Source organism: Mesoplodon mirus (genome assembly GCF_964341445.2).
Source record: "Mesoplodon mirus genome assembly, chromosome: 9".
NCBI lineage: Eukaryota > Metazoa > Chordata > Mammalia > Artiodactyla > Ziphiidae > Mesoplodon > Mesoplodon mirus.
This window is the reverse complement of record NC_138985.1, coordinates 13398692-13418270: the sequence shown is the minus strand read 5'-3', so window position 1 is coordinate 13418270 and position 19579 is coordinate 13398692. Positions and strand designations below refer to the sequence as shown.

Genomic DNA, 19579 nt, shown 5'->3' with positions numbered 1-19579 from the left:
TGTTTTTTAAATAGAAAACATCTTCAGCATCTTATTCTTGCCTTGATTCCTATAAAAAATTAGCTATAACTTTAGAATATTTTAAATGATAAGATGTAGAACTAACAACTACCAAATTCTTCTTCTTATAATAAAATGTGGTCAAGTAAACAGACTTGTTACCTTTATTTTCACAGGCCATCCACTGAATAGGTCCTCTGTCATAATTATGTTGACCAACTGAAAATGTGAATACACGTACCTGGTGAATTGAAAAATGGGTATATGTTAGGCTGCATAAAATTTAATTGAAAGGTAAAACAAAAGAACTAAAATAAAAAACATGTAAAAGCATGGTTTTCAGTTAATTAATGTGACAAGAAAAATTGAGGCCACTAAGTCACTCAGGAAGGCACCAGAGAGAAACCACATAATCTACTGTAAATATAGACTTCAGTTACTAAATTTAAGTTAGTACTTGGGTGCCCTGCACCATATGTCAATCCTGTGGCAGGATCATGACTAAGGTTTCATTAGTAGAAATGGCATCTTTCAGGTTCAACCCAACTTCACCTGTCTCACTTGGTTAAGACATATTATTCACATATTTAGTCACTGCAAAAAAAAAAAAAAGTCCTATTTCATAGGTATGAGATTATAAAAATGTATATAGAAAGGCGGTCATTATACTTTTAGCTGCTTAGGGCATTATACTTGATGGTTTCACTACTTTCACATCATAGAGATACTTAGGATGCACATGTATGATTATGATGTTAGTCATATTACTTACTTTCCATAAAAGATGACTGGCATATATGATAAATATTTTAAGCTCCTAGCATTTTTAAAATGAATCAAAATATTGACTGTTTCTAATATGTAATATGCAAATGTTTAAAAATTTAATTGAGATAGTATTTAATTATAGTAATTTATATATTCATTGGAAGCCACTGAATTTAAATAGTATAAAAGCATAGAAGATAAATTCAATGATGTCAATAAGTATTTAATAAAATGGCTATTTGATTTATATCGATTTTTACCAATTTAGTAATCTAAGTAAACAGGTACTCTAAGTTGATCATTTTAGCTTTTTCTAAAGATAAACATGCAGAAAATCACTTTTCCATGAATTTATGGTCTGGTTTGAACTATGTTAAGAGCTTTTCCCTAATTCATGTCGACTGACTGTTTGAATTGACATTTTCTAACCGTTTCATCTGTTTCATCTTTTGCACAACTGCAGAGCACAAATCTCAAAAGAGATTTCACATCTGTTCTCTGTTCTTTTGCTGGTCTTGACTGCACCGAGATCACATCATGACAATCTTTGCCCTAAAATGTACATCAGGGATATTGTTTCACTTGTAAAGTTTTACATGAGCCACCCTTAGGTCATCCGGGTTTACCTCGGCTAGTTATGTAAGAAGCCATACGTCAGAGTTTTAATCACCTCAAATTGTAAGGACAAATGATTGGTTCTAGTTTAACAGCAATTGGTGACACCTACCTCTCTCTCTCTCAATCCCTCAAAATGCAAAATGCAGTCTCATTTCCTTAAAATCTTCAACTGGGTCATTTAGGGGGCTATGTATTTCAATGTAGCGTCACTACTTACATCGTAAAACTTACTCCTAAATGGAAATATTTTTATAAACAGGTTGGCAACCCTACTAACAATTCAATTTAACTGCCATACCTTAAAAAACTGTCACGTGAATTCAGGGCAGGGAAACAATCAAGATGCTCCAGAAAGCACTTGGGGATGGCTTTCATAATTAACATTTGAAAGCATGTCTCACACTTTCAGTTTAAAGCACTGCTTTGTCTGGTCGATCCTATTACCACGACAGCGTTCCAGTAAAATGCTTTCCATAGAATACTTTTCAGTACAAAGAAATAAATAATAAGACTAAATGAATTATTATATCTACATGCCTAGAAATCAAGCATTTCTAATAACATAGAGGCTACACTTAGACACACACCATGTGATTATTTTGACTGATGTTATTCATCAAATAGTCCAAATAAACACAACTCAGCCAAAAATCATGCTAGTAAAACACCACCACCAACAACAAAACTTGTTGTTTTATTTGTTTACTACAAAAGTTTTGCCTGACCCCCATCGTTGGTCTCCATGGAGACCTCAGAGGTTGTTCAAATTGAGGAATTCCGCATCAGAGCTGGGTGTCGAAGTGTACATTGTCATAATTAATTATAATTTAATAAAATTTTACTGCACACTAGGCTTTTTTTTTTCTCTCTCTCTTTATTCATTTATCACATAGGTCCCTCCCTGGCTATTTGAATATAGGCTGCATTAACTGATTGAATCATTCCCATATTACAAATATATAATTTTTACCCCTTTCTCAGTTGTGCCACAATGAAGTGTTGTGGCATGTGGACACTCAGCTGCGGCACGCACGCGGGATCTAGTTTCCCGACCAGGGATCGGGAACCCGGGCCCCCTGCACTGACAGCATGGAGTCTTACCCACTGGACTACCTGGGAAGGCCCTAGACATTTTTTTTTTTTTTTTTTTTTTTTGCGGTACGCAGGCCTCTCACTGCTGTGGCCTCTCCCATTGCGGAGCACAGGCTCCGGACGTGCAGGCTCAGCAGCCATGGCTCACGGGCCCAGCCACTCCGCGGCATGTGGGATCTTCCCGGACCGGGGCACGAACCCGTGTCCCCTGCATCGGCAGGCGGACTCTCAACCACTGCGCCACCAGGGAAGCCCCGGCCCTAGACATTTTTAAAGACATTATTCTTCTGAAATTTTCCTACCAATGGTTATTAAAATCTTAAAAATTACAAATTCAACCTTTCTATAGTTTCAGCAACTGCCTTACCATTACAATATTTACAAAATTTTTCTAATATTTCTAAAATGCTTATTTTTCTCTTGGGGGATACACACATACACACAAAACATATGCATGTAAAAATTTAATGATTTTATAGATTATCTTAGAATTTTCTAAAATGATTTTATAAATATATATTTTGTTGAGAAAATTTTAATATAAATCATTCACACTTTTTAATTCCTTATATGACAGTGAAAAAAATCAACGTAAACATTACTTCAATCCCAGGTGCTGTACCCATGCTGAATTTGGCTTTGCTTTACACATTTTAGCTAATTATGTAATAAGGATTTTAACTTCATTGATTTCATAAGGAGGTGTGATATTCAACATTTCATAGTGCATGTACACAATGAATTGGTGAAATTTGATTATTTTTATATCCTAACTTTCCACTTGGAGTTTTAGATAGTTTCATTCCTCCTATTCCACACTATATTACTGCCACCCCGTGGAAGAGTTAATGAACTAACTAAAATTCCAGATGCCAAATCCACAGAGATGATTGCTATCCCCTCATTCTTCTGGTGGTTTTCACTTCTTTAAGTGTACCATTTTTCCTTAGCTATAATTCTGGGGAAAGGAAAAAATAAAGTGATTCCTTGAAATAGGCATGATTTAGAAATTAAGGTAAATTACATTCTCAAAGATGTGTATTTTTAGAGTTCTTTTCTTATTAGTGTATTTACATGGTCTTACATAAAAACAAATAAAATGACATATAAAATAACTTGAAACACAATGTGCAGTCATACAAGCGAAATATTTCATCTGAAGTCTCCATTAAGCAAATTATTACTTTAAATCAGGCCTTCATTAAAGTAAAGTTAACTTTACATTGATAATTACAATACGAGATCCATGTAACAAATACATACTGGAGACTTCTAAGTGAAATGTTCCTAGAAAATTTGCTAAATGATCCTGAACTGGTTGATTTTAGGCCATGTTTCAGAATGTTCAGCTCTGTGAGGGTCATATATGAAACATACACAGTTATAGGTGGCTTTGAAAAATATTCTTCACAATACTGGAGTCTAGGTCTCTAACAGAAATAATGTGTGAAGGTAATATTGAATAAACGCTGGCTAGGGTTAAAACAGTTCCAAGATTGCACTACTGTATCTATTATAGTGCCTTATACAGAAATAGAAATAAATATTAAATGAAAAAAAAATAGCTAAATGAGTGGTCTTAATGTTTTCCCAGAGGGACATAAGACAAACTTTGATATCATCTGACATATAAATCAGTTCATTATTATAATAGAGCCAAAACCGGACTGATAGATGTCTTGCATTTTATATTTGGGTTGTTTCATATACTTATATCATGGTAAATTCATAATCTTTTTCTTTTATGTTACGCTGACTTGCTCAGTGGAGATGAGCAAAGTTTTTCAGGCAAATTAAAGTATGTATAATACACTTAAACCATTTATGTGCTGTATTATTCCTAGAGAATGAAAATAACTCATAATTATTGACTCATGCTTAGTTATATAAGAATATTCACAAAATAAATTGTAATTTGAGAGCATATTTAATAAAATTAAACTTAAAACAATTAAAAATCAGTCTCAATTATTAGTTGCAAATTTATATAATTTGGCCTTCAGTTGGTTCAAAAATCATTTTTTCTCTGAACAGAACATTAGAATTCCAAGATGTAAATTTGACATGTGAAGCCTGAGATACTTGATCAGAGAAAACTTTTAATTAACAGCAAATTGGGTTATTGATTGGTTTCTTACAATACACCACTGATTTATCCTTCAGTTCTAGACTTCCGCTACTCTGGTTTTTATTTTGTCTTGTTTGTTGAAGACTAAAATACTTGTCTTCAATTAAGATTTTTCCAAAACCACAGGGTCAACCTATTTTTAAAAGCCATAGGAATTTCTTGTTTCCCAGCAGAACCCAGTTACTGGAAACTGTCACCTCAACAATTATCAGTTACCCAGAGTTCAAGTTTAATTTACAATAGGCAAATCTCCAAGGAATAATGGAAATGAGACTATGAAGAAAGAAAGCCAATAAAACTAAAATAAAAACTTCAGCTATCGACTCATGTTAGAAAAATGATGTCAGAAATGGGTTTTATTAATTTACTGTGCGTACTAAAGTTTTTGGCATGAAGCCTATAAAAATACTAGATTGGACTGAATATTTTAGGAGAAAATTCTACAGTGGTTTCCATAATTCACAAGTGTACCAGAATCCAGAGCATTTAAAATAACCTACATCTCTAGTTTTATAGCATTATGAAATAAATAAAAGTGTCCAAATGCACCTTTCACACTTTATTTTATAAAGCCCATGATCTGAAAGGTTCTTACAAGCCTGCAAAGATCTGATGGCTTAGTTTAATCCTTCTTAGCCTCTTAAGGCTGTGAGAAATATGTCCCTTAGCAGTAAAGCCTTGCTATCCGACCAGAAGAAAAGATCCTGGGTGGGCAAATGATGATTGGCATGGCCACAAGCCTGCCCTGGAGAGAGAGACACACACAATCAGACAGTGCATTCCACATGAGGTTATGAAATTTGGACTGTAGATCGTTTAAATGACTGACTTTGCCACGTAGTAGCCGTTTAACTTTTAACAAGTTCCTTAACGTCTCAAATTTTGGTTTTATTTCCAAAATGGGGATGATGTTGATGGTAATAAACATCTTTTGTCATATGGTTATTACAATTGTGAATGAAGTAATACGTGAAAATCTTTTGTATTATATGGAAAATAATAAGCACAATAAATATTATCTATGATAATAAAGATGACCATGACGATGATGATGACTACAATGTCTCCTACAGTCAAACTATCAGAATTCAATGAGGTAACATTTTCCATTAGTGGGATATTAGGCTTTCGTGCCTTAAAAAGAACTTAAAATAACTTGAAGTAACACCTTCCCAAAGGAACAAATTTGGCTTGTTTTATTGCATTTAGCAATAAACTCCAAAGAAAACGAGCCAATATTGTCTAAATGCCATTGTGTCCATATAAGATATATCTGCATGGAATTGCCCAGGGTCTGACGAAGGCAAGAATTTCATAAGTGACCTTTGAATTAGTCTGAGTAAATCACACAAAGCAACTTTAAAAAAGGAAAACAAAATGCAGTAGGTTTTGCCTACATGATCTTAAAGCACCAAGCAGATATCTCGCTCACATCTCTTGCATGTGCGTACGTAACATAGCTACATGCCTCAGGATTATGTTGGTGTTTAAAATTTTTAACAATTATAATGAATCACCCTTGCATTATCAGATTATAAGGAAGTAATTTTGAGTTTCCCTTCCCTCTGCATACATTTATAGTACTTGACACAGGAGCAATAAGCTATGGACACATTTCATTTCCAAGCAGTTATAGCTCTGTAAAGACTATTGTCAGCAGAGGCCAGGAAATAAGCAATATACTGATTTATTTCAGGTGTTCTTCTTGGGTAATGCTAAATACTTCACTGACACTAATTATGAGAATACTCATGAAAAACTATGTGTTGGACTGATGAGGGTGAATGGAGAGGTGCCATCAATACAATTGTTTTTTATATAAACTTAAGCCCTCCCTACTTACTTATAAGATGACATATCCAAGAGTGGAACATAAATTTCACTCTACCTTCCACTTATAAGGAAAAAATTGTTTTAGATTATTTGCTTTTAAAAGAGCAAAGTTATTGAGTTTTTTTTAACATTTATGAATGTTTTATAGTTTACCTTCGAGCTTACTTATTGCATATTTATATTTATCTATGCTGGGCATCCTCAGTAAATATACTTAGCAACCACTGTGAATCAAGCCCTTGCTAGCCTCTAAGGAGTCAATGGTAGGTTTACAAACTAACACAACCCCTAGTTCATGGAGCTTTTAATAGAGGAGAGTTCAAGATAACAGGTGAATAAATACATAATTAAAATAATAAAAATGGTAATCTAGGAGAAAGAAAACAAAGAGGAAAGATGGTGCTGAAATAGAGAACGATAAAGAAGGTGTGTGGGGAAAGGAGACCACACTAGAAAGACTGAGCGGGGAATACCTGTGCAGAGATACATGGCAAGCAGAGTTCTCAATCTGAGAATAAGGCAGCCACAGAAAAAGCAGAACAGAGTGCCTCTCCTGGTAGAAAGATTTCACACAAACAAAAGGCAATCCCAATTTTAGGTGGCACAATTCTACCTAGAAATTATTTCGAGTGCATTTTTTGCACTCTGTGGCTTAAGTCTTGCGATATATTTTGTGCTTAATGTAATACTTATTCTCATTTTTCATTGGATTTGTTTTAGCTACTAAATTAAGGACTCTGTAAAATGTATGGAAGTAATATTACTCAGACCTGAAGAGAATGTACCTGAAGGCAATGAATTATCAACATTAAGTTTATTCTAAGAAAGCAAGTGTAAATAAATCTGTCAGAGAGAAGGACACATACACACATGCACATGCACGCACACACATGCATTTTAAATTGATCATCTCTCTACTGGGCCAGTGTTACTTGTAATTATTGTTTTCAGCTATACCATAAGTCCAGTATAAATAATATATTTGGTTTTTAGAACACAGGTACAGTTCCTAATCTAAAGCTGAAAAATCTTTTGGAAACTGTTGAAAGTGCCAAAATACACGAAATGAAACTTTTCAGAAGCAGTGTATTTGTTAAACAGTATTAAATATTCTACAAGTCTGAAGGCCCTTCATTATCACATGTTTGAACATTCCTTCCAAAGGCTTCATTCTTTCCTGATGGAGAAGCCAGGCAGAGACAATTGAGAAGGCAATGAATTATTTGCCATGAATTATTTTCCCTACAATCTGTTGAAAAAGTAATTGACAGTTTTCACTCTTATTGTATAAAACACACATGCAGATTCAGCCATTTGTGATTTGATTTAGATTTTTGTAGCCTATAAATTATTTCTCTCTACTATTTTGGATCTGACAAAAAAAATAGAAAAGACTGCCAATCATTTTTTAAAGAATTAAAAAAAATAATGCATCTATTGTCAGACAATTATAACTTTGGCTATGCATTCTTTATTTTAAAAATTATTCCACATCTATCGTATGCTTTCTTCCCATTTGTTCTTCTCTTTTGATTTACTAGTTATTTTGAAATTTTCATTTTATAGATTTTGAATGCCTTTTTATTTTTGATTAATTCTGAGAATTAACCTAAGAGTCCGAGAACTATTTTCTAGCTGGCTAGACAATCTTAAGTGTGTACTGCTAACCAAAATCCCTTTGCTATTATACAGAAAATCGAATATTTTTAATTTTCCTAGGTCTGGGAATTATCTTTCAACTCTGTGTCTGGTTTTACTTTCCTTTATTCATTTGTTTGCACTCTACGATAGAGTTCATTTTGGTTTTGGCACCATTTTTAAGGAAGTCTCGTACACATGGGTGAGCCCTAAGGAATGGCATAGTTGCAGGTAAAGATTAGAAAGTGAATGCATTTTAATGTGGAACAGCTGTGTGAGGAGATTACCATGGACTCAGTTTTAAACTGTACCTATCTATAATCAGGTAGATTAATTCCCAAGAGTAATACATTTCAAAAGAACCCAAACATTTTGTTCTAATTCTTAAACCTTTTGGCCTCATTAAATTGTGCTGTATATCTGCAGCCTCATTCATCAGCTCTCTGGATGTATCTCATCGCACCTACCTGGGTTGCTCTGAATGATTTCTAATGTCATCTGGATGAAAAATGACTTTAAATGAATCATTCAGCAGCCACATTAATGTCAAGCAAGAGGCTTGGGGAGAAAGTAGGATTCAAAGAGTAGTTTTCAGATTTTTTTTCTTTAAAAGCTCTCCAAACTTTGTGACTTTGTAATTTTGATATTTTTAAGCTACAAGGGAACTTCTATCTTGAAGAGCATGCTTTAAAATAAAGTTATAATCGAATATAGAATTTTTAAATGTATTGAAAGTTTTTATTTTACTAACTCTATCAAATTCAGTTTTATACATCAGCCATTTGAAAGATAATGTGGCTAGTGAAGTTCTGAGTTGATAAACTTATTATGTAATATATGAATTTTGCAGGTAAAGAATTGGCCTGTCATACCAATACCCATCCTTAGATGACAAAGATAGACAATGATCTTCCATATCAGTGTCTGTGGCAGCAAATCTCTCAGACTGGGTGGATGAATGGAAGATATAGAGAAGTCTGAATAAGGAGGGAAAGTTAGAAAGGGTTTGACAATTCACCCAAAACCGTTTGAAGCCATGTTTGAAGATGGTGGAAAAAAACCTCTCTTACACATATAAACACTGTTTTAGTAGGTAAATTTACACACTATTTGCACACATACACCCTTGGCATAAACAATTAACTATGTAAATGTTGTCTTGACAAAGTACAAATACACTCAAAAATATAACTGAATTAAAAGTGGTTGTCTGCCATCATCTATTTTCACTGTTAGTGGACACAGAACATACAAATACCAAGAGACAAATTTTGTGTTTAATGTGGTTTTCCCACATTAGGAAATTCGAAAAGCCACTGAACTTGAAGTAAAGTGCGTATGAAATGTGGTACAACAATGTTTCCAGAAATATAATTCCTACTTGTCCAATTCAGATATCTGTGCTCTGTATCTCTCTCAATCCCTCCTCTTTCAAGGGTCTCCATCAATTATCTTTTCTCTGTTTTGTAACTATAAGATTTCTTGTCTGGGTATCCCTTTACTAACCTTAACATATAATAATGACTTGGCTCTTCCATCTTTAAAAAAACAAAATGTATGCATGCACACATGTGTGTGTGCACAGCTTCACCCAGAATTGACTGTCTTATTTTTTTCCTAGTATTTCTTAGCAAATTTGCGAAGATTTTAGAAAAATTAGTTTATGTTCAGATTTCTACTTCCTCATGCCTTAAGCACTTCTCAACTACCTGTCGGAATTTACTCACTGAACTTTACATAAGAGAACTAAGCCAAAGTTACACACATGGTCCCTTGTTCCTGGAGATATGATGGACAGAAGGAATGTCCATTTAAAACAGATATAAATATGTGTGCATATATCTGGGTATGTAAGTACGTATACATGTATGAGTGTGTATCACAGAACTTTGCTACATCACTGAAATAAGACTCACATAAAAAATGTAGTACCTAATTCCAAGGACATCTTAACTTTTCTTAGCTAATCATACATTTATTTTAAAATCACAGAAACTAAGCACTGATTACTTAATTTTCATAGTTGCTTTGGAATTCACAAAAATTATATGTCCTTAGGAGAAGTGTGTGTCCTTAAAGCACAGAAACATTCATAGGCAAACAGCAGGATTGTTGAGTAAGATTAGATTCGTCAGTTTTACAAAAATGAATTCAATATGAATAATTTCTTATGTGGTTTAGCATGTTGCAAAATGCCTTTGTTTAAAACGTGGAGTTCCTATAAAAGGTGAAGGGGATGAGAAGCAGTGTTTCAAGATAATAATATTTAGATTGGACATTTTTAGGATATATACATAGAAAAATGATTTTCAACTAGTTAATTCTTCATATATTCAATCAACTGAACAATTTGTGAAAACAGAGGGTAGAATACAATTGTTTTCCTTATGGCATAAAACCTCTTATATTTTAAAAAAAGGAAAAAAATAAACTTATGATATGCCTCCAAGACATATTATTGTGTTAATTCTATATACAAACAGAGTTCGGGGAGAGAAAGAAAAAAAGTTTAGATGAAAATTTCTTCTCTTTTTATACATTTAAATTCTTTTATTTAAACCTGTTAAAGTTTTTTTTCTTTTTTTAATCTTTGAAATCAGAATATATCTTAGGCACAAATTATGATATAGGTTGTAACATTCATTGCCATATTTGTTTAAGAAACTCTTCCTTTTTGAAGAAAAATATCCAGAGGTGAATGATATTCCTGCTGGTTGGTTCAGATGATAACAAAATTAAAGACAAGACTTATCTAAATTTATATTCATTAAAAAATGAAAAGTAGTGGGGCTTGCACTTATACACCTCTATCACAAAATAATAAAATATACTTGAAATTATGACTATAAGATGCTAAGAAGTCTCTTCCAAATTATCAGTGTATGATTAATTAGTAGAATATTGAGATAAATATATTATATTAATAGAGTTCAATTTGGGCTAACTTTATTTTATTAAATTTGAGTTCTTCAAAACATGGTAATGTTACATTATTGAGAATATTTAAATAAGCGAAATAGTCCTTATTCCAGGTTATGTTCTATAATTATGAATTTGTTCTATAACAGAAATCACGCTTCCAACTTTTGTTAGACATACTCAAGTTACTTATTGCCATGTATTGAGAACTATCTCTGAATCTGTGCTCTCTGCAGGATGCTGACGGTTCAAAGTTAAACAATACAAAGGCCCAGTCTTGTAGGACCTTGTCATCTAGAGAGGGAACAGAGAAGAGATTTTGTGGGTAGAATACAGTGTGAGGGACGCGTAGGGTTGAATACACTGCCCTCTATGGGATCAGAGCACGAGCCTGAAGTGGGAGGAAAGTGTCAGGAACATCCTTCAGGGGGTGATGATTGCCCAGGATTCTGAACAATGAGTAGTAGTTACTAAATAAAGTAAGTAATGCACACTACATCTTAGATTAATACATCTGTATCTTCCCATTACTTTTCATTCTACTGATGTTTTTGAAACAAATATTCACAAAATCAAGTTACCATTTGAAAATATTCATAGTCTATTAACAGTTCAGTCCATTCATCAACTTTTTCAAAAGGAATGGCTCTTCTGTATAATCAAAGTCACCAGGTGTTTTAAAAAAACTTAACCCTTGCATTAAACTTATGTCATATGACATTATACTTTAATAGCATATGCAATATCAAAGAGTTGAGTATTAAAAAATTTTGTGAATAATTTGAAGTTATATGTATTGGGTTGGTCAAAAAGGTCACTCAGTTAATGAATATGTTGTTCAATAAAGTTCCTAGTGAAAATGAAAAGTGTGTCTTTTATTTTTACTTAAAACTGAATGAACTTTTTGGCCAACCCAATATGTCTATGTTTTCAACTCCAATCATTTTTAAAGTACCTAAGGGTATTTCAAAGTGTCCCAGATTTTTTCATCAATACTCTACCCCATTATTCACAATATTTTGCCTGCCAAAATATATAACTTACGTATATTTACCTAAATGTATTAATATACATTTTTTTCTCTTTTTAATTCCTCACACACATATAAAACAATTCATTAGAGTTAATGATGAGTCACACCTCTCAAAATGGTAAAAATTTCAATTAAAAGCCAAGTAAATTGCCATTTTACCCTTAAGAGTCCCCTTGTGAAACATAAAATTTCTGTTGAAAGTCTGGAAACACAAGATATAGGTTATAATTCTTTATTACTTATTTATGGATCCTTAGCATTTTAAGAAACCAAGTTGAGAATCATTGTTCTTTTACAAAATATGGAGAGCCAGTCAGAAAACTGAAATAAGCTGATAGCAGCAGTGCTAGAAAAAATAGTTACATTTGATATTTTCCACACTATCAGTAGGTTCAGCCACATGGGTGAACTTTCAGAACAGGTCTTTCTACAATACTTTCCTCTGCAGTAGAACAAACAAAGAAACAAATATATTCCTATATAGGCTTCTATAAGTTCAAATTATTTTATTAATGAATTAGTCATAAGGTACTTATGAATCTCAGAGAAGATATCTAACATTTAATTCAGTGATTAGCTTATAATCCATCTGTATGACTTTATAATCAGCACACTAATGTTTTAACCAAAAATGTCTTCCCTCACCACCCCCGCCACTCTCTCTTTAAAAACCGCCTAAATTACTATTAAATTTAAAACACTGGAACAATTACACTCACTTTTTTGTCTTTGTTGTATTTGGTAAATATCTCCTGAGCTCTCTCTTCTCCTCCATCCGTGAACAACATGATAATCTTATTGCAGTTGGCTCTAGACACATTATACTGTTAAAAAAATGTATATCATTCATAATAAAAGGTAGGGAGTATAAAAGCAATATGGAAAGAGCATGCACAGGTTGCAAGTACTGACTGAAGTATCTGCTCAATAAGTCAATTCTAAGAACCAGTTCCTGGATCAAGCCAGACCTATGCATCCCCACACAGGGGCTCTGCCTCATTCCCAACACCCACGGGTCTCCCTTCCTTCAGGTTTCTGATCAAATGTCACCTTACCAGTGAGGACTTTCCTGACAACTTTCCCCTCCCAGGCTCTATTTTTCTCCATAGCGTTTCACATTTGTTTACATGTAGTATATATTTTATTTGTCTTTTTATTATTGGCTTCTCCCAATAGAATGTTAAATGCCAAAAGGGCATAAACTTGTGTCATTTTTGTTCAGTGTTGTTTCTTTGCCTAGACGAATGCCTAACACATAATAACCTCTCAGTGGTTAATTAATAAATGGGTTTTAAATTAAGTAATGGCCATGATGTCAATTTTATACCCCTATAATTTACACGAGAAACAAAGAAATAATATTAATAAAATGTGCATAGCTTTTCACATATATTTTCAATCTGTTCACAAACATTTGTTCCTCTCTTTCCTCCTTCATCTTACTTTATTCACTTTACATTTCTGAAATTGCAGTGTTGATCCTTAATGCCCAGGGCTCTTTCATATCTTTGTAAATGTTGACAGCTACTTCCAGAATATTCTCCTATCTGCTCGCAAGCAGCCACATATATTCCAATCCTGAAAGACTCAATTCCAGTGGTAAATCCTTTCTTACCCTTTCTTTAAAGTCCCCATAGAGTTGGATTTAGGTAAACAATGGATAAGCATCAAAGGGCCATGAAAATGCACAATTAATTTAGAAAGCTGTACTTCTTTGAGGTCTGAAATTATAATCTCAGCCTTTCTACTGTTGTGAAATGTGTTTGTGAAAGTGTTGAGAACAAAAGATTCACACTAATTTATGAATGCTCAGCTTCTTCGAAAATGTCAACCCTCTAGTTCAGCAATATTCAAAGGGATACAGTGTGAGCATAATTTGTAATTTTAACCCTCTAATAGCCACATTAAAGAAAGTAAAAAGAAATATCTGAAATTCTAAAAACATATTTAACTCTGTCGTTCAAAAATGTTATCAATTCAACATCAAATCAATATAAAAGTTACTGAGACAATATACTTTTTTTTCTTTCATAGTAAGTACTAAAATTTCAGTGTGTACTTGTAACACATTTCAGTTCAGACCAGGCACATTTCAAGTGCGCAACACCCCTTGTGATCATGGTTATCACACTGGACAGCACAGTCTTGGTCTTTAAATAACTAATACATTTTTTAAAAAATCACTAATTCTCCTATAGTATTTAAGCTTATTGAAGGTCCCTATTCATATTTGTCAAAAAAGGTAAATCCCATTTGGGATGGGAAAAGTTAATGAAGACAACATTTTGCTTTACTGATGAAAAGATCCTGTTTCATATATTCTTACCCCGTTGACTAGGCCATTAGACCATGGGGAGTTAAGGCTTTTAACCAAACATTGTGAAAACTCAAGTATTAACTAATACAATTTATCACATTCAAGCACCATTCTTATTTTTGAAGATAATTATCTGAAAATGTGACCATACAAAAATTTACATATTTTATCATCAAAATAATTTTGTGAAAGGTGTTGAAGTCCCTTAAACTAAAATTAGTTTCTCTGATGACTTGTGTTTTCTATTTGCATATGTAAAATGGGCAAAATAATATTTACCTAAAGGACTGTCTCAGAAAAGTGGTAAAGTAACTAAAGTTTTTAGAACAGAACTTCGTTTCATTTTTTGAAGTAGTGGAGGTATTCTTATTATTATCACTAAATGCAAGTATCAAAGTTACTTTTAGCACGTTGAGTCTTGCTGATCATTCGTTAAGACACCCACAAAAAAAGGAATGCAGAAATGTTGTGTTTTCAACATCATTTTTCCGCAGGACTTGTGGGAAAGCAGAGTCTATCTCAGCAATTTTTCATTGGGTTTGCAGCTATCTTAAGAATCACACAGTCACAACAAGTATATGTAACTGGCTTGGAAGGAACTAAGCAGAGGAAAGAAATTGATTATGTCAATAAAAATACAACAGCTAGGGTTGGTAATTTACGGTAATATGGTATTTCATGACACACTGTTGTATCTCTTTGTGGCCAGTATGTAGCACAGCATCTATCGTATGCACTCAATAAAATTTTTTTGGAAAAATGCATCTCAATATATTTGTTAGTATTTTATGAAATGCTAACTGAAGACTAATTCAAATCTTAACGTCTAATTCTATTTGACACTTGATTCAGTGATCTTAAGGGTAAACCTTGCCGGGACAAACAAAAAAGAAGGAATGGCACTGCATGATGAGAAAAGACTAGAAGTGTCTGAAAGAGGTAACAGAACATGCTTCAGCTCAACAAGGCAAGCCATGGCGTTTGGGAAAATTATTTTAAAATGAAGAATTGTAATGTCTAAGGGACATGTGGAAAGCAGAACACATGAGGCTTACTACTGAGGACATATTAAAAATCATTTACAACTTTGGTAAAGGCAGTGGGAGAGGTCAATAGGAGTTAGATCATATTTTATCAGCAACTAATAATGAACGTGGGAGTTAACGTGGCCCCTCTACATGACCACCTCTGAAATAGTACATTAGGCTTGAGACGCCTCCTCATCATTTCACAACAGAAACCTGAATAGGAAGGACTGAGTGAGATCAGCTAACAACACTAAGAGGAATAATTAAAATGCCAAGATCTAGAAAACTTGACTATTGACTCAAGAGAAAAAAAGTTAATATAAAAACCTTTCACATTCCTTTACTACAGAAAGAATATATCCCACTCTAATGATCAATTACGCTTGAATTTTAAAGTTTTGAGTTTTCATTTTTTATTAATAAGCATACATTATTTAATAATCATACACATTTTACCAAAGAAAATTTCCCCCGAAAACTGCAGTGTGGAACTTCTTTGCTTTTCTAACTCCTTACTTGCTTATCGAATGGTATCTAAAAAAAATATCACTACCTCACACTCCAAATAATTGAAAATTCTACTCTCACATTCCCTCTTTGTAGACTCCTGTGCCACCATCCACCTAGTTTTCCAGTTCAGAGAACTTGGAATCACCCCCTCCCACTCCCGGCATCCCCTCCTACCCACCCAATCAGGTCACTCGCCTTAACATCTCTGCACATCTAGTCCAACACCAGGATTGTTACAATAGCTTCTTAACGTAGAACACTCATCAGACCGTGTCATTCTCCTACCACAAGCTTTTCATCTGCTCCTACACACTTCATTTAAAGACAGCTCATGGTCTCTCCATTTCCATCACCTCTCCTCTCTTGCTTATGGCCCAGCCACACCAATCCACCTGCAATTCTTTCAATGTGCATGACACCCCACGCTTCTGTGCCTTTGTTGATGCTGTTCATTTTATCTCCCTCACCACCTACCTAGATTCTGCTCATTCTTCAAAATCCTGTTTTCAAGGAAGTGCAACAATTTTCTGACCTCCTTTGGGTAAGTGGAGCCCCCTTCCCCAAGCTGCTCTGAGCAAACACACCGTGAATACCCTGTAACAGCACTAACACGTTATATGAGAAATGATGATTTAGCATGTTAGGCTCGAGCTTCTTGAGAACAAATGGTTTTGTTTATGTCTGGAATTTCAGCAACAGCACTGTGACAGGATAAATTGGGAGGCACTCAATAAATATTGGCTGAATGAACACATCAATGAGTCATCGCCCAATCAGAGATCTTGAAAACTGTTTAGAAGATTTACTTCGGGAACGACGAAATCAAGTTTGCAGAAAAGACCAAATATAAGGGCTTATTTAGTGACTCAGCAAATATGATAGGAATTATGTGCTGATTCTGTCCCGGCCACATGCTAGTTATTAATGAATTATAACACCAACTCAACAGCCTACGGTCTCACGTGCTTTTCTTTTTTTCTTTTTATTAGTTTCTGCTTTATAACAAAGTGAATCAGTCATACATATATATCTGTTCCCACATCCCTTCCCTCCTGCGTCTCCCTCCCTCCCACCCTTCCCATCCCACCCCTCACGTGCTTTTCTATGTGGTTTGCTATGTCCACAGATTCTGTGGACATTCTTTACACAACCCCAGTTAGGAAACCAAGGCAGAGAAATGTGAGGTCCATACTCTGAACCACTGCAATACTATTGCTTCAGAAGTGATACAAACCTGAATGATAGCTCCTGCTTTCAAATAGTTCAAATGAAACAGACAACATGGCCATTTGAAAGTACTAGTCCGCAGTGTGAGATTCATGTTATAATATTGTTATGATGTGGGACAGGTAGTGGGTGTGCCAGAGTTTAAAAGCCTAACTATAGACACTGATGATTCATTCAAGGGAATTGTCTCTTTGGAAGGAATTTCTGCTCTTCCTGTCTACCTTGATGTTAACCATTTGGACCTTTCTATACATTTAGGAACAACCTGAAGACTCAAACTAGATGTTTAAAACTGAAATATTTCCAGAAACCATTTGATGACTGAGAGCACAAGTTTCCAAATAAACACAGTACTAATGGAGATAAGACAAAAGAGATGATATTCTAAATGTGCCAACTAAGTTTCCAGTGCTTCTTCAAAATTATATTAAATAATTACCTTACAAATGTATTTTTTTAAACATAGTTTGAAAAAAGAGGGTAGAAGAAAAGATCTAAAAGAAAAAGAAAATCTACATTTTGTAAACCTTCTGAATTTTGGATTTAAAAATAAAAAAAGTTCAAACATTTCTACTGCCTAGATACATCTGCTTTCTAAATGAATGAAAAACAGAACTGTTATCTAACCCTACAAGCTGTAACTACCAGGATATTGAAATTCAGATCCTACAATTCAATAATAAAAGACAAAAGGGGGTAGTATTAATACTTACATTAAGCAGCTGTTCAAAAGCAAAACTAAAACCCTTCTTATAATCTGTGATTCCTTTTGCTGTGATATTATTCACTGCATCTTTCAGCACTTTCTTATTTCTTACATTTGCTTGGACGAGGTGCTGAAAACAGCTTACATCCTGGGCATTGCTGTTAAACTGCAAAAGATAAAAAGGTAAATGTATAAACCAACATTAAAATAAATCACGTAATTTTTACTGAATTTGTGTTATACTTCTCAATCCTTCTGCATTGCTTTCTCTTTCAAAAAGAAAAGTGAGTAGATTGGTAACAGAAGTGCACTAAAGATCAAACAGTAATTTTCATCCACGCCCCAACCCCTACTGTATTAGCCTGTCACTTATTGACACTTTTCTGAACCTAGCTTGGTTTCCCTGATTATAAATTTGGGATTTGAGTTATGTGAGGTCCCTCCCAGCTCTCAAATTTTATGAGCATTTAGATTACAAAAAAAAAAAAAAATCCACAAAACTCTCAACAAACAATGAAATATATTCAGAATGCAGAAATGATATGATGATGCCTGCACAGAATACAGGGAGAAACTGAGCATTTCACTTGCCTCGCACGAGGAAACGCTAAATGGAAAAGTGGTACACATAATGACAGGAAAAGACGTTTAGTAAATTTAAAATTTGATGGTAGTCTTTCCACGGGGGTTAAAACAGGAAAGTAATCTGAAAGACTCAAGAACAATGAGTGACCTTTCAGAACTATCACTCTAGAGGTTATATAGGGAATGCAGTGGAATCACAGAGGCAAGAGAAAGGGCTAGCAGGTCACGGCAGAGTTACTGCTGTGAGTGATAAGGGCCTGAACAACAAAGAGTCTGTAGGAGGAGAAAACAAACTCCAATAATATCTGCCCCAATTGAAAATTTAAGAATGATCACCAAAGTAATTTCAGCAACCGTATAAAAAGTGTTCACACAGTTCACTGGATATTTCCAAAAAGATAAGAATAGGACTCCAGCAAGAAGATCAGGGCACTAAAATGAATGGGATCGTCCTATCATTTATAAACTCTGCTATGTGTACAAGCCCCTTAGGCACCTGGGGCCTAGATTGTCCATCTGCAAAATGAGAATGATAATAAAAACATACTTGCTAAAAGGAAAGGGGCTGGCCAGATCAAATGTTGAAGACAGTCTCAGATCAAAAGCACATAATGATTTTAATAGGTGGATCACAAGCCAAAATACATTTTTACATAAGTGATTATCTATTCTCATAAATATAGTGCATCATTCTTTTTTCTCTGAAGATCCCTGAAGCCTAGTGATAAGGTACACTGTACAATTCATCAATCCATTAAGCAAATATTCATTGGCGGCCTGTTATGTGTCCAGAGTTGTGGTAGGTGAGAGCTCTGTGCCTTCAGACATGAGGTGATTTATGCACACACACATATATATGTATGTAAGCACTTATACGTGTTTACTTTGTGCTGCATTGACTATTTGCTCTACAAATATTCATCATTTCCTCTTTGAAAATGCGCTGCAAGTAAGCAGTATTATTATCCATGAGAAAACTTTTTTTTTTTTTCGGTACGCAGGCCTCTCACTGTTGTGGCCTCTCCCTTGCGGAGCACAGGCTCCGGACGCGTAGGCTCAGCGGCCATGGCTCACGGGCCCAGCCGCTCCGCGGCATGTGGGATCTTCCCGGACCCGGGCACGAACCCGTGTCCCCTGCATCGGCAGGCGGACTCTCAACCACTGCGCCACCAGCGAA

General features: G+C 34.5%; 1 protein-coding gene across 4 annotated transcripts in view; it reads right to left on the bottom strand.

Annotated features, from left to right (window-relative positions):
- The window catches only part of CACNA2D1 (calcium voltage-gated channel auxiliary subunit alpha2delta 1), a 499056-nt gene that overhangs the window by 73509 nt on the left and 405968 nt on the right, over positions 1 to 19579 (bottom strand). For all 4 annotated transcript variants that reach the window (XM_082632141.1, XM_082632142.1, XM_082632144.1 and 1 more), the window contains 3 exons: positions 17825 to 17983; positions 12749 to 12853; positions 163 to 241 (listed from right to left, as the gene is read on the bottom strand). In XM_082632141.1, coding sequence (XP_082488267.1) covers positions 163 to 241; positions 12749 to 12853; positions 17825 to 17983 — 343 coding nt within the window. The remainder of the gene's footprint in view (positions 1 to 162; positions 242 to 12748; positions 12854 to 17824; positions 17984 to 19579) is intronic.